Source organism: Chanodichthys erythropterus, chromosome 8 (genome assembly GCF_024489055.1).
Source record: "Chanodichthys erythropterus isolate Z2021 chromosome 8, ASM2448905v1, whole genome shotgun sequence".
Taxonomy (NCBI): Eukaryota; Metazoa; Chordata; class Actinopteri; order Cypriniformes; family Xenocyprididae; genus Chanodichthys; species Chanodichthys erythropterus.
Window position 1 is genome coordinate 30,968,684 of NC_090228.1, and position 16,570 is coordinate 30,985,253.

A 16,570-nucleotide genomic window follows, 5' to 3' on the forward strand; every position below is an offset into this window, starting at 1 on the left:
GCGGAGCAGAAGATGGTAAAAGCCAGAATAATGTGATGTGATAACAGGATGATACCCAGATGCCCAGCCTAGTGTCCCATGGTGGCGTTACCAGAGGGAGGAACCATGATGGTACAGAGTTTTATGCCACCATGGGGACGGATTCCCCATCATCCATCTCCGTCCCCATCCCCTGGGTATCATCGTTGCCAATGGGGATGGTACCCTGAGTGTAGATTGGAGAGTAGATGGATCCATACAACACTGATGGCATCAACGACCATGATGGAGCTGCCACGAAGACCCCCTGAGGTGGAGGACCCCCAAACTAGTCGAGGATGGCTCAGATAGTGACCCATGTTACTGAGTAACCAAGGGACTAAAAACGTATGATTTGGGCAGATCTTGCTTTACCTAGTAACAGAAGGGTTTGACATATGAAGAACAAATCATATTGAAGAATGCTTTATCATGCTCCTATCCTATATAAACTGTTGTATTCTTTTTGCTGGTGGGATTCTCTGTGATTGATACGAGGTCCTCCGGTCGTGATTAAAGCATATTCTGGGACAACAACTGGAGTCGTTGGTTATTGTGCAGTGCTGCAACTTAGACACTTGAAATCTATTTCCCAGGTTTAGTGTCGTAGGGGATGAGACGTTGTTCGACTGAGAGTGAGACTCTAAGGCGGGGTTGATTGCGGTCAGGTAATTACAACTCTTGGGTATCATATGCGGTCAGAGCAATTACACTTGGGTGTCAACCTTTGGAGGCAGAGTGGGATTCACCTGAGGGTAATACTTGTAGGTGTCAGGGGCACCAGGTTCCTTTAGGTCATGTGCGTAGGCGAAATCTACCACAGATGTAAGGGTCTCAGGATCTGGTGGGCACATCCGCTTCTCTTGACATTAACAGCTTTATCACGGCAGGTGCTAGCACTCCATCTGTTGTGGACTCCGGCTGTCAGTCCATCTCACAGGGTAGTGGCCTTGGCTCTGGGTCTAGTGATGAGATGGACCAGGGGTAGAACATCTCCAGACATAGCATTATTCCATCCCTTCAGCTGCATCTTTGCATTTCTGGAAGGTCTATTTGATGTTCATAGTTCTCCCCAATCCAATACAGTGATTTAATGGTTTCATCTTCAAATGTTAAATGAACAGCAAGGTGGCAGAATTGAAGGTTGTAGTCCAACAAATTTTAGTCCCTCCTGGCCAATGGAGCAAATTCAGCTGCATAATCCATTTTACTGTCTATTATTCTGTCACAGATTAAGGAATCCAAATATGAAGATGAGTCAAAAGGTTCCAATATGAATATATTTAATAATAAAATAAACTTAACAGTGTGTCTTCAGACTAACAAAAACTGACCATGAACTAAGGAAACACAGAAACTTAACAATACAATGATAACGAACTCAAATACGAACATCTGCGTTTATTAAATGAACATCTATGATAACAAGTAACAGGAGACATAAACAAAGACAATAGGAGATAATGACAAGTAAACAAAAAGTACATCATAATGAAAACTAAACTGATAGTTTGTGACATGTTTACTTCTGATCCAATACTGTCAGTGCAGTCAAATCAATAATATTTCTGAATATTAAGTGTCGCCAACTAAGCAAGCCAGGCAGTGGCAAGGAATGATCCAATACAGCACACTGAAGCTTCTACACAAACCAATGGGGTTTATTTAACAGAGTTTAGTTACAACTGTAACTGAACAGAGCTGAATCAACTAATCTCCTGAAGGATACATATTGTAGATCATTCTAGTCAAGAACTGTTTAATAAACAAAGCAGTTTTTCTTTTAGTTTAAATCAATTACAGCACTGCATAAATGTGATAATTAGGATGAGGTATTACTGCAGTTATAAGTGGTGTTATTCTGTAACTCTTATTCTTTCAGTCACTCTGAGACTGACATCTAGTGGACGTTTTATGATCTGTGACTTTTGCACACGGCACTCAAACACAGAACCAGGAAGCAGGAATTGCATGAGTTCAGGGAAAGTGAAACTGAAGTGCAGTTGAGCTGTTGTGTCTCTGTATTCATGCAGTAAAATGGCAGAAGCCAGAATTTCTGAGGATGAGTTCATGTGTTCAGTGTGTCTGGATCTTCTGAAGGATCCAGTGACCACTTCCTGTGGACACAGTTACTGTAAGAGCTGTATTACAGGCTGCTGGGATCAGGAGGATCAGATGAGAGTCTACAGCTGCCCTCAATGCAGACAGACCTTCAGTCCAAGACCTGCTTTAGCAAAAAACACCATGCTGGCTGAAGTGGTGGAGAAACTGAAGAAGACTAAACTTCCTGCTGACTGTTACGCTGGAGCTGGAGATGTGCAGTGTGACGTCTGTACTGGAAGAAAACACAAAGCCGTCAAGTCATGTCTGGTGTGTCTGGAGTCTTACTGTCAAACTCATTTTGACCGTCATGAGGAATTTCACTCACGTAAGCCACATAAAGTGACTGATGCCACTGGACGACTGCAGGAGATGATCTGCCAAACACATGAGAAACTCCTTGAGATTTTCTGCCGCACTGATCAGAAGTGTATATGTGTGCTGTGTACAATGGATGAACATAAAAACCACAACACTGTATCAGCTGCAGCACAGAGGACAGAGAAACAGGTATGAAATATCATCTAGACTAGGGCTGTCATGATATTAGATTTTTCACACCACGGTTATTCTGGCCAAAATAATTCACAATATCGATACATTGCAATATCTATAGAATCCTTGGGGGAAAAATGTATCAGTCTAAATAATTTTTACTTTGTTTATTTAGTTTTTCTCTTTCAGGGTTGCTGCACATTTTCAAAGTCAAATTTAAGGCTTTTAAAGACCTGAAGAAATAAAAATTAATACTAGCATAGTAGCCTATACATTATGGCTGTTACCAATCAAATGAAATCATTATCACAAAATCCATCTTTGCGATACAGAGGTGACACAGAGTTAGAAGTGGCATTAATATATTTACACAGCATTTACAATTTGTCTACATAAATTTAATTCAATATTTAAATATGGATTTTTTCTAGTTTTAACTTTTTAATTAAAATATACCTTAAATATGAAACTAAACTGCCAGTTGGTGGCAGCAAGTCTTAATGAGTGAGTGAATCAACCGATTTGTTCAAATGACTGATTCATTCAGGAACGAAGCACAGATTAATTTGTTCTAAACGCGGATTCAGTCAGTATAATAAAAACATTTCTGTTGCATGGGGACTGTTCTGCTGTTCATAATTTTGAAATTTTCGTTGGCGAAATAAAGGGGAAAAAACAATATTAACAATACTGTCTAAAATGTAACTCACATTGTTCATTTAACAATAAGTTGAAGGAACATTTCATTTGTGCTGATTTGGGGAAAACTGCATTCTTGCTTGTGTGGTATTGTAATACAACTACATCTTATAATATGATATAATGACAAAAACTCGTATCATGTATCTTGAATTTTGAGGGCATATAACCCTAGTGAAAAAAGTATGCTAAGTATACTTGCAACCAGACAAATTATTAGTATATTTCAAGTGTGTTAATGATTAGTTAACTTAAAATGTGCTATTTTGAAACAACTCATTTTGTATTAAGTATATTTTAGTTGTAATTAAGTTGTATAAAAACACAACTTTAAGTATATATAGTGTACTTTTGTGTGCTAAATTGGAACAACTTCAAGTATACTTAGTACACTTTAAGTATATGCCTGTGTAGGGACTAATTACATGCTTGATTAGTGATATTAAAGTGTACTTAATTTGTGTTATAAGTATACTTTATTTGTGTTATAAGTATATTTTATTTGTGTTATAAATATACTTTGTGTTATAAGTATATTTTATTTGTGTTATAAGTACACTTTATTTGTGATTTAAGTACATTACATATTCATTACGAGTGTCTTCCGAACACACAAGCACTATGAATATACTATTTTACAGGTAATAGTATATACTGTATGTTCAGTACCTTTGGCTTATTCCAAATACTAAAAATTAAACACGTTGCAGTCAACTGAATTACATAATCTCACACAATACAGTATTATAATTGTTCTACTATCTAAATACAGTTTAACAAATTACTTAGGTGACATTTTCCCAAAGTTGAATGGATTTGTTTTCAAGGCCATTAAAATAAATAAAATGTAACAACATCACTAATAAAGAGACATATTTCATTAAAAAATCCAGTGGTTTTTATTTAAACTTAACATAGATTCAGCAAAACTTAACATGTTTTTCATTAAAGAAAAAAAAAATATTGGACCAATGGTGACTCTTACAAGTGAGGCACTTGTAGGCACTTCCTCCCTTGCACCACCGGAGGGAGCCCTCACCGGAATATTGACTCTTTACTATTCGGACTGCATTTCCCATAGGCCTTCATTCCTGGGACTGATTGCGCACACACCTGCACCACATCACACTCTCACACTATTTAAGTAGCACACACACACTTTGCGAAGTCTTGATTTGCTCCGGTGATCATTTCTGAGCGTTTTTGGGGATTGTTATACTGTTGCCATCTGGACAGTTTACCCCTTGTGATTCTCTGCTGCCTGCCCTGATCCTTTGCCTGCTTACTGGACTGTGTTTGCTTGCCACCTGCCCTGATCTCTGCCTGTACCCTGATTCTGTTTGTCTGCCGCCTGCCTGGACCATTGCCTGTCCCTGTTTACGTCTCTGCTTTTGCCCTTGCCTGTGTGTATACTTTTCTTAATAAATCTGCAAATGGATCCCCATTCTGTTGACTCATCATTACAGTTATCCTCTATACACAAATACAAATTACACATTATATTCCATTTTCTGATGAGCTTCTCATTATTGTGTCTGATGGCCGCTTACACAGAGGCAGTGACCGCAGAAACTCGTGAAGAACAGCATCTGTTAACAGAATATACAAAAGATATAAGGTCAAACAGCATGTTCAACTTTTTTATTCACATTTACAATAGTCTGTCTAAATCCTACATTGTCCCAATTCTATTTTTGAACAGTAAATGAGGATTAGCAGCAGGGAACTGTATCAGAATGGCATGTCGATATTGTTTTTGGTACATAGTCAAGCATACAACACTTTATGAATTAATATCGTACAGAATAGGGGCCGATTTGACAATCATATGAATGTTTTGGTGCTGCATACAGACATATGCCATAAACCACCACACACAAACTCAAAAAGTAGATATTAAGCCGAAATCTTGCTCTCCGTTTGTTAAAGCAGGGTGATAGCATGCAGCTAGATCAGAACGTTTAAGAGACTTTGATTTGTGAGCATCAACACAGAGACAATAAGAGTGGATATAATGTTTTAATAAACGAAACTACGTTAAGCTACACATACAACTAAACTAAACAAAGATTATATATGGAATAAAGAAAGTGAAGGGAAGTAAAGAAAGAGAGAGAGAGAGAGAGAGAGAGAGAGAATGTCAAGATTACAACAGTTAACCACAAACTGCAAGAAACATCAAAGAATCAGGGTCACCTTAAAAGGGGCAGAAATTTGGAAATGCATCTAAAGGCTGCAAACGGGTACTTGCATTGACTTTGGTGGCTGAATAAGTCCAGATGCGGTAGATTCTGGAGATTTTTGATGATTTTGTCAGGATTGCACTGAAGCATTCGCTTGGGTTCTTCTGTGTGGTCCACGTTGAATCCAATGAAGTTAACTTGAAGAGAAAAAGTTGCCGGAAGGAGAAGGGAAACGATGGTCTCAAAAGAGATTGAGCAAAGGTGTACCTGACCTGAGGACTCTTAAAGACCCTATCAGTTCACACCCATTTCGATGGGTGACAATCAAAACTGACCAAGAGAAAGTCTTTGTTCTATCTTGTCACCCTATTTGCAGGTTTATGTTGGTCTGGAGAGTTTATTTAGTTTTACACAAAAGCATGGTAACAATATTCTAATGCATTTTATCATAGCATACTATACACCATTAATTATGAAATGAAAAGAGGATTCTTCTGATACTAAGTAAGATGGGGGTTCAACGACATTCAAGCAGTAATACATAGACCTGGATATAGGCATTTGAAGTTTACCCTGACATACCTAAAGAATCATAGTGAGGTCAATATAACATAAAGACATACATCGAAACACAGGGAAAATACTATATACAGTTAGGGCAGTTTGATTGTGGGTAAAAATGGAGTCATTGTCCTTTTTCCAAAGTGTATTGGAAGTTTATCTGTGGTCTGTGGACCAAATGGCTGGTTGATGAGGGACAGGATCACCTCCTGTCTTTGAAGCTTGCAGAGAGCTCCAGACACGTCTTTACTAAGGTCTTTCATGGGAGCCGAGATGATAACGAACCTTTGAAGAAAACTGGTTTTGCAACTCTTTGGAGCCGATGACTTAGTTTGAACACCAAAAGAGAAAAGGAAGGATTTTATGATGCCTAAAGAATTTTGATCACGTCCATTCGTTACATATACATTGCATAATTACATATACTTCACCTGAAAGCCCAGAGTAACTGAGCGAGCCAACGAGGGGATTCAGATGAGTACCGTGACGTCAGCAGCTCTGATTGGCTGAAGGCAGTGAGCAACAAAATCTAATTGGTCAAAGACCAAGTAGTAGAGACATTTGAATTCCGATAAGTCTCAAGTTCAACCATTCAACATATTTTTTTTTTTTTTGCATGTAACGCATGATGCTGGTGTGTTGTTAATATATATTTTTTCGTTTACGATTTTAAAATGATTCTGCCAGTGTAAACTTATTAAATATATTTATTCATTTCATAATTGGAAATTATAGGCTACACTGCATAAATTAAAAAATGGGCTTTTAATGCATTACTGTAGTCATGCTGAAATAAATAAGCACAAGTAATAAAATGAATTCCAAACATGAATAAGTAAACTTTAAATATATACGCAAATTTAACTTTAAATACACCACAACTTCAGCATATTAAATAATGTATTTTTTAAATATACGTTTAGTGCATTGATACAATGATAATTTTCAGCACACAGTTAAAATATACCTCAAATATATTTTTATAAAGTGCAAATAAATACACTTTTAAAAAAATAAACTGAACTTTCACTTCAAGTATATTTTTCTAAAATATATTTTTTATAAAATATACTAAAGTACAATTATTTTAAAGTGTGTTAAAAGTTGTATTGTGAAAATATGATGCTAATATTCGTCGTTGCCGGCTAAAACTCTATAGGTCAAAAAAGAAGCCATATCTAAACATGATCCAGAAGCGCAGGCATTTTGTCTGGGCCAAGGCTCATTTAAAATGTACTGTGGCAAAGTGGAAAACTGGGATGCCATGTCATCCGGACTAAAGAGGACAAGGACAACCCAAGTTGTCATCAGCGCTCAGTTCAGAAACATGCATCTCTGATGGTATGGGGTTGCATGAGTGCGTGTGGCATGGGGAGCTTACACATCTGGAAAGGCACCATCAATGCTGAAAGGTATATCCAAGTTCTAGAACAACATATGCTCCCATCCAGACATCATCTCCAGATGAAGACCTTGCATTTTCCAACATGACAATGCCAGACCACATACTGCATCAATTACAACATCATGGCTGCGTAGAAGAAGGATTAGGGTACTGAAATGGCCAGCCTGCAGTCCAGATCTTTCACCCATAGAAAACATTTGGCGCATCATAAAGAGGAAGATGCAACAAAGAAGACCTAAGACAGTTGAGCAACTAGAAGCCTGTATTAGACAAGAATGGGACAACATTCCTATTCCTAAACTTGAGCAACTTGTCTCCTCAGTCCCCAGACGTTTGCAGACTGTTATAAAAAGAAGAGGGGATGCCACACAGTGGTAAACATGACCTTGTCCCAACTTTTTTGAGATGTGTTGATGCCATGAAATTTAAAATCAACTTATTTTTCCCTTAAAATAATACATTTTCTGTTCAAACATTTGATATGTCATCTATGTTGTATTCTGAATAAAATATTGAAATTTGAAAATTCCACATCATTGTATTCTGTTTTTACTCACAATTTGTACAGTGTCCCAAATTTTTTGGAATCGAGTTTGTATTTAAGGATAGTACATTTTTTGTTAGTATATTTGCAATGTACTATAGAAAAAGGGAATATATTTAAAATACAATAAAGTATACTTTTTTCACTAGGGAACTGCATGCATAGATACATCACGCTGAATAAGATGAGTAAAGAAAATGTGGTACTTAATCACCCTTAAAAATAATCACTCTTTATTTAAATATATGAACACAGAAAATCACTGTTAACAGGTTAATATAACATTTCCCATTCCACGACTAGTAAAATAATCGCAACTTGTGATGGACACGGAGGTGGGTAAAAAGGTTGGTGGTGTTTCCACCCTTCTCACTGACTGTAGCTAGGCAAATCCTGCGGATTGGGCTGTCTAAGGAGCCGAAAAACTCCCATACTGTCAAGCTTTACTTTTTTCGGGTGTGGACAGAGCCTCTCACTCTCCCGTTTGGACGACATTCTTCTCGGACTAGCTGCACGCGCTGCGTCTTCTTCTTGTTTGACAGGTGTCAGCGTTAAGGTGAAATACCGCCACCTGAGAGCTCAACCAGGTACTGGCTCTGGAGTATTTACATGTCATGATATCATAAGCATCCTATTCATTTTAAATATTGTGGTTATCGCCAATACCGTAATATTGTCACACCTTAAATTAACATAATATCGATATTTCATGCTTTGAATATCACGGTTATCGTCAATACCGGTATATTGCGACACCCCTAATCTTGACCATGATTAAATATTGTTAACACTATTTATATTGGCACCCATATGATCAGATAACATCATTCACACGGCAGACGTCAGGAGAAGTGAACAGTAGCTGCGAGTGTACTTTCACTGCTGAGTATTTGTGCTCCATAATGAACTTAACAGAAAATATGGTGAAATGCACCATAAACATTTATTGACACAAAAATCTCCTCACATGATGATATAGTGACAGCACTATAATGTGACATTTGCTGTTATTGGTTTGTCCTTTAGCACCAGCTGAAGGAGACTCAGAGGTTGTTCCAGCAGAGGATCCAGCAGAGAGAGAAAGATCTTCAGCAGCTGAGAGAGGCTGTGGAGTCTCATAAGGTGAGTCTGGAGAAGAAGAGAAGTTTGAGAAGTCTCAGTCAGGACTCACTGAAGACACTGTGTGATTGTGATGTGTGTCCTAACAGCGCTCTGCACAGACAGCAGTGGAGGACAGTGAGAGGATCTTCACTGAGCTCATCCGCTCCATTGAGAGAAGCTGCTCTGAGGCCACACAGCGGATGAGAGATCAGGAAAAGACTGCAGTGAGTCGAGCTGAAGGACGACTGCAGCGACTGGAGCAGGAGATCAATGATCTGAGGAGGAGAGACACTGAGCTGGAGCAGCTTTCACACACACAGGATCACATCCATTTCCTGCAGGTAACAGAGATCTAGAAGAACAGGATCATAGTGGACTTGAGCAAGAGACTCACAGAGAAACATTTCATGAGAGCAGAATGAGCCTTTGACTGAAGTGTTGATCTGTTTGTTCGTTTATTATATCATCATCATTCAGACTCTCATTTGATCATGTTCTCTTGAGAAAAAAGAGACCCACTTACAAATGCATTTATGTACAAATACAAATTTTGAGTAATGTTTAGTAAAGTTGCATCAGATGATCTTCAAACCTGATAAAAATTTATATGTATTTTTTATATAATTGTTTTAACACTTTAAGTACTTTATTAAAAATTAAATTAGTCCAAGTCCAAGCATATATTAAATTGTTTGGTAATACTGCTTCACATTCTAAGTAAATTAAATTTAATGAAAAAAAAAAAAAAGCTATCACATGAATTTAGCAAACTCTGTGATTAAAACAAAGTCCTGACTAATAACATTACCAGTATTTTTAAAACTTATTTAGAGTCAGATTCACGCAATTAATAATAATGTACACAGTTCAGTTAAGATGCCGATTGATGTATTTGATCAGGATAATGATATTATTATTTAAAATAATGGTAAGGCTTTAGATTACAGCCCGGAAAGTACTGCGTAGTTACAACGAATTTACAGCATAACTTTCAATAATTATAGTGTAACTGTACAGTAAGTACGTGTAAGTATAGGGGAACAATATGTAAAGTATTGGGAATAAAGGGGTAGCAATAAACAAATTATTTATAGGCTACTGTAAATATTTTATATCTAAGGGGTACTTAAGACATATAACTAAGGGGTAAATATGACATTACGGGCCGTAAATTAAAGTGGAGCTTGTTACCCTCTTATTTCATGTAGTTACAGGGTAATTAATAAAATGCAAACAATCTGATATCACTGACTCCGAAACCTTTATTTGAAAAACAACTTTATTAAAAACAGGTCTACAACACTTATTATTCATTTTTTTAAATCAACTTTTAATTTCAAACTCTAAAGAGTTACTTTCCTGACAGAAAGTAACAAGTTTTGTCCGTTTTTTGTTTTTTGTTGCTTCTCGCTTGGCTTCCTCCTGCTCTTGTTTCTCAGCTGATGAATCTTCAGAAGGAATCCCGTTGCTATTCTGTATTATAAGAAAATACTGTACACCCCGAAATTTTCTCATGGTTTAGGCTATTCATCTTTTCGCTTCTGACCAGCTGTCATCAGACTGCATGAGAGTCGACTTCGCGTTCGATGAAGCACATTGAAATGAGCAACGTGAAACTTTCATGACGTTCTCGCGGGAGATTCGTGTGAAACTCGCGCGAGAACTGCCGTCTCTGTCGTTCTGTCTTGTTTGTTTCTCATTCTCATTATCTGTTATTCTGTGTATTTTGTTGTGAGCATTACTAAAAAAAAAAATAAAAAATAAAAAAAACTGACGGCATCCAACATCTGCGTGAGTTTCTCGGCACGCCTACGTCACGCTTCAAGTTACGTCAAGCATGAACTCTCAACCCTCGCATGCACGCGCAGGAGACAGTTGGTCGAAAGTTTTAAAAATATTCAAATATTTGGTATTTTTCTTACAAATACGTATCGTTTCACTTCAGAAGACATCGATTCATCCATTAGGGTCGTATGGATTACTGTAGTTATTGCTGTTTGTGCTGTTTGATGCTTCGACTTTTAGGAACACGTGAGCTTGCATTATAAAGCGTTCCCAGATGATTAATTTTTTTCCAAAAATCCTTTTTGTGTTCATCTTAAGAAGGAAAGTCATATACATCTCAGATGGCATGAGGGTAAAAGATGAGTAAACGGTGAGCACATTTCCGGGTGTTCTGTATTTTTTAAATACAGAATCGCAAATGGGATTCCCTCTTAAGATTCATCAGTGGAAAGAAAGAAAAAGAGGAACAAGAGGAGGAGGAAGCCAAGCAAGAGAAACAAATAAGAAGTGTTGTAACTTTAAATCTGTTTTGAAATAAGTTGTTTTTCAAATAAAGTTTTCCAAGTGATATAACTGTTTGCGTTTTTATTTATTTATTTATTTATTTTTATTAATTACTTACCCTGTAACTACATGAAATAAGAGGGTAACAAGCTCCACTTTAATTTACGGCCCATAATGTCATGTCATGTCTTAGTTATGTCATACGTACCCCTTAGTTATAAAATATTAAAAGTATAAATAATTTGTTATTTTTCCTGGTTGTTACCCCTTTATTCCCAATACTTCACATATTGTTCCCCTATACTTACACATACTTACTGTATAGTTACTCTATAATTATTGAAAGTTACGCTGTAAATTTGTTGTAATTACGCAGTACTTTCCGGGCTGTAATCTAAAGTGTTACCAAAATAATTCATGCGAGAAAGATGTTATGCCCTATCCAAATACCCACACTTGCGGGTATTCATCTGGCCACGAGAAATAGCTTCCAATTCTAGCATTAAAATGTAAAGAAGTTTGCAAAATTGAAACGTAAAAGTGAATTGATTTGTTGAATGAGCAACAGAAACAATCAAGCTTGAATATAATGTATTTAATATATGAAACTACAAATACATAGGCTATACAGCTAAATATACACAAAGAATACACATATATACAGAGGCGAAAATAAAAAAAGGAAAAGAGAGAAGACAAAGAGTAGCAAAACTTACAGACAGTTCCTTAAGAGCCAGCAAAGAATCAGTATCACTTTGTTAGGTTGTGTAACTTAGCGCATCTTAGAAAGATAGAAGTGGCACTTGCATGGGTTTGCATACTGAGTTTCAAATAGATACATGTGAAGATTCAGTGCATCCGTGGCTGAGGTTCATTGGCTTCTTCTGTCTCTGTGAGAACTTTGAACTGAGAACTTGAAAGTTTGCTGCGCCAAAGGCGGTCGTCCCGAAGAGGAGGAGAGCAGGTGATGGGAGTGCGGTCGCCGAGATGTCCAGGAGGGACATGCGTGAGATGTCTACCAGGGCTTCAATTCTGACGTCATTTTCCACAGTGTTGGCTAGGTACAGTTCTGGGCAGTGATCAGAGACCGGATAAATTATTGGAATTTCTACAGTCTTTTCAGAAGGAGCCTTTTGAAAAGACTGTAGTAGACATACTGCGTGGGCAGGCCAAGACTCCCAGATGATGACTCGCTGCAGGGTGCAGATTTCAGAGAAACAGAGTTTTGAAATCTTCCTCCATTCCTGGCTCGTTACATGCTACGAAGTCAGCCCTTCGTAGTTGGTTGTCGTAAGCTTGTGGGGTTTCCAGTCGGCCCTGTTTAAGGTCCATGGCAGCGAGGAGCCCTTGGTCCGATTCAGAAAACTCTTCAAAGCCTGTCACAGCTGCTGGTAGTCTGATTTGACAGCTTCTGGCTGCCAATCTAGAAAGCTGCGCACATCACGGATGGACGTGAGTAGATTGATCTGAGTAGATTCTACCTGTCCCATGCATTCATGTTGGTCACATTTTGCAACAGAAAGTCAATGTCCTGCAGGTATTTGTGCACGTCATGGCCTCCTGCAGGGTTTGGGGTAAAAGTGGGAATATTCCTTGCTAGCTAATCAGGAAGCCTAATCAGGGTAATTAATCAAAATTGCCCTTGTTCTCAGCCTAGACACGCTGCCTCCCTGCACCTGGACTACCCAATTGCTGATGTCGCCCACGTGTTGCCCCTGGTATGAGGTCAGAAATGTCCACGATTTACACACAGCCAGCGCCGGATCGGCCAGGCCAGGCAACTCCACTCACTGAAACTCACTGAAACAACCGTTGACTCAGCGCGTGATGGGAAAGCGGTCACCAAGAGACGCCCGGGAGAGACGTGCGTGAGATTGCGAGAGACAATTAAGAGACAAAAAAAACATCTGTGTGGTTGTCTTTTAAGGACAAACAAGCCATAACGCCTCTTTGTTCACATATAGTGTAAGTGTCAAACACTAGAACTTACAGCTCTAACATGATATAATGAATATGAGAAGAATGAAGCTGATGCTGTGAAAGTGCAGGATTGAGGAGAGTTACTAAAGATCAACAAGAGCTCAAATCTGACAGTAGTGCAGGTTATTGTCTGAAGTGTGGAGGTGATGAGCTTTGATTTCTGTTTTCTGTAGAGTTTCCAGTCTCTCTCAGCTCCTCCTGAATCTACAGATGTAAATGACGATCCCTTCAGTTCTCTCTCCTCTTTTGATGGCGTGAGAGAATCTGTCCGTCAGCTGAGAGACAAACTGGAGGATTTCTGCAAAGAGGAGCTCAAGAAGATCTCTGACAGAGGTAAAGTCCTGGAGATTCATCTGTTCTCAGAAATGATCCTCCATCATCTCATATCATGTAGAAGATCATATTAGAAATGTGTTAGGAACGGATGTAGGGATCATTTTCTCTTGACATGATAATCACACTCTTCATGTCTGTTGATTTCCACAGTCACTTTCACCAACATTGTTCCCAAGACCAGGAACGACTTCCTACAATGTAAGTCACTAAGAAAACAAGCAGAAAAATTCACTTTATGTGATTTACACAGGATATCTGGTAAACTGTACTGAGACACTGCTGATATATTGAATATGAAGAGTTCAGATACATTAAAAGATCAGATTTATAATTACTGATTGTGGTGTGTTTTATCTCCATCAGATTCCCATCAGTTCACTCTGGATCTGAACACAGTGAATGAAAACGTCAGTCTGTCTGAGAGCAACAGAGTGATTACTTACACTGACACAGATCAGCCGTATCCTGATCATCCAGACAGATTTGATGTTGTGCGTCAGGTGTTGTGTAGAGAGAGTGTGTGTGATCAACGCTGTTACTGGGAGATTGAGTGGAGTGGAAGATGTATGTTTATAGCAGTGTCATATAAGAGCATCAGCAGGAAGGGAGGGGGTGAGGAGTGTTTGTTTGGATATAATGATCAGTCCTGGAGTTTGTTCTGCTCTTCTTCCAGATACACATTCATACACAATGACACTGAGACTGAACTCCCTGTAAACTCCATCAGAGGCAGTAGAGTAGGAGTGTATGTGGATCACAGTAGAATAGGTGTGTATGTGGATCACAGTGCAGGAACTCTGTCCTTCTACAGCGTCTCTGGAGACACAATGAGCCTCATCCACACAGTCCAGACCACATTCACTCAACCACTCTATCCTGGGTTTGGGGTTCCTATTCGATCATCAGTGAAACTGTGTTGATGAATCAAAATTAAATTAATTTAATAAACAAAGGAACAACTGTTTTGATACATTTATAGACAGAAAACTAATTGTTATATAGCTCAACATGTTAAGTCTTAGTTTAAATCTAATTTTCCTGATTTTTTTTTTTTGCGAGTACCATGCTTTACCATGCCTCAGAGAAAAACACTATTTTGTCAAGTAGCTAACATAGCATAATCAGATGCAGATTTATTTTTAGTAACAGTAATACAGAATTTTAATTGCAATTCAAATTAATTGCCTGCCATTTATCAAAACAAGCCATCCAATATTTAATATATTCTAAAATCAATCTATCTTACTGCAGTGTGCAACAAGTGTCACTTGTTCCCTATTCTTCTCCACTAGCTGTGAAGTGAATACCACATGTCGCAAGATTCCGTGCTCAAACTTGGCATCATCAAGCAATACCTTAAATCAAGTGCATTCTGCTTTGAACAAGTAAAAATATTTGTAAAATAATCTCAATTCTATGGGAAAAGCGTTTTTTTGTAGTGTAAATATTGTATTATATTGTATGTTAAATGGAAAATAAAAGAGATATTCTTTCTATGGCTTCAAGTTTTAACAAATAAATTAGACTTGAATTGAAATGATTTATGACTGCTGTGTATGCCTAATGATGACTTAATGCTTTTTAATGAATAAAGGGGGAAAAAATAAATAAAAAGTATTCTTTCTATGACTTCCAGATTTCAACAGTTAAATTACAATTATATTTTAGAGACTACAAGCTGTTTTTTAATTAACAGATTCAACTCTAATTCTCTAATTCTCACTCTTTCTTTTATTTGTATACTTTCTCTCAGTCTATCCCCATGTATGCGGATCAGTGTGACGTTTAAGTCATTTTATTAAACCTGGGGAAAATACGCCAGCTCTCGTCTCCTGTGTGTCTTTTTCTCCGACACCACATGTTTTTTTTCTCTCTGGGCAACAGAACATTTCAACTTTACATTACAAGTGTCACTGTTCAGATTGCAGCCATATCACCCTGTAGCCCAAGACTGGCTATCTCACCTTATCTCAAGACTATCCCCACTCTCCTCCTTCAAGCCATTTCTTCTTCAGTTATACCTGCACTCAACTCACATCATCATCACCTCCCTTCACACTAGTACCTTTCCCACAGCAATTAAACAGGCTCTAGTTATCCCACTGCTAAAGAAACCCACTCTAAACCAAGAACTCTTAGAAAACTACAAACTGAAAAGCTTTATTTTGAAAGCTTTATTCTAATCGCTGAACACATCAGACACACTTTAGGCAGAATTCGAATGTCTTTGTGTTATTCAGCCTGAGGGTGGCGCTCTAATGATGATTGAGAGACTTTAGTACACAACACACAGAATCTTAGAATTGTAGTATTTTTGCTTCTGAATTTTGTTTTAGAATAGTTATGTAGGAATTCGAGTGAGGAAAAAAGTAATGTCTATTTTCAGAACAAACAAACAACAGAACCACTATAAAAGCTATGAACATGAGCACGTTTAAATTAAAGATGCGCTACTCCACATAGGAAGAACAGACAGACATGCCAAACAGTTACTGACCTGATGCAGACACATATCTGAAGCGGACTGATATCGTCTTGTTCTGGAGCGAGGTGTATGTGAGGTGTGTTTAACGTGGAAATAAGCGGGGCTGCCAGAAATCTGCCACTATGGCTCTCTATGAGAGGGTGCTGCAGTTCCATTTTACACCACAGATTTACATAGCAAAGTTGTGTGGCGCTGTAGAGCTGAGAAGAGCTCTGAGACTGGCTGCCCCGCTTAGTATTATGAATACATGCCTGTCGAATCCATGCACTACGTTTTAATATACCCTGATAACTTTACGACTTAAAATAGTCTAGCAAATCTGAAAAATATTTGTTGCAGAATGCTGAACACATTTATAATTTATTATTAACTTA

General features: G+C 38.0%; 1 protein-coding gene across 1 annotated transcript; it reads left to right on the forward strand.

The window, feature by feature from the left end:
* The first annotated feature begins 1,985 nt into the window (after nt 1-1,985).
* Nucleotides 1,986-15,596, forward strand: LOC137024774 (tripartite motif-containing protein 16-like). The gene is made up of 6 exons (XM_067392657.1): nt 1,986-2,628; nt 9,032-9,127; nt 9,214-9,447; nt 13,549-13,708; nt 13,862-13,909; nt 14,075-15,596. The coding sequence occupies exons 1-6, from the start codon at nt 2,056-2,058 to the stop codon at nt 14,629-14,631; spliced, it is 1,668 nt and encodes a 555-aa protein (XP_067248758.1). The 5' UTR covers nt 1,986-2,055; the 3' UTR covers nt 14,632-15,596.
* Nucleotides 15,597-16,570: the final 974 nt, after the last annotated feature.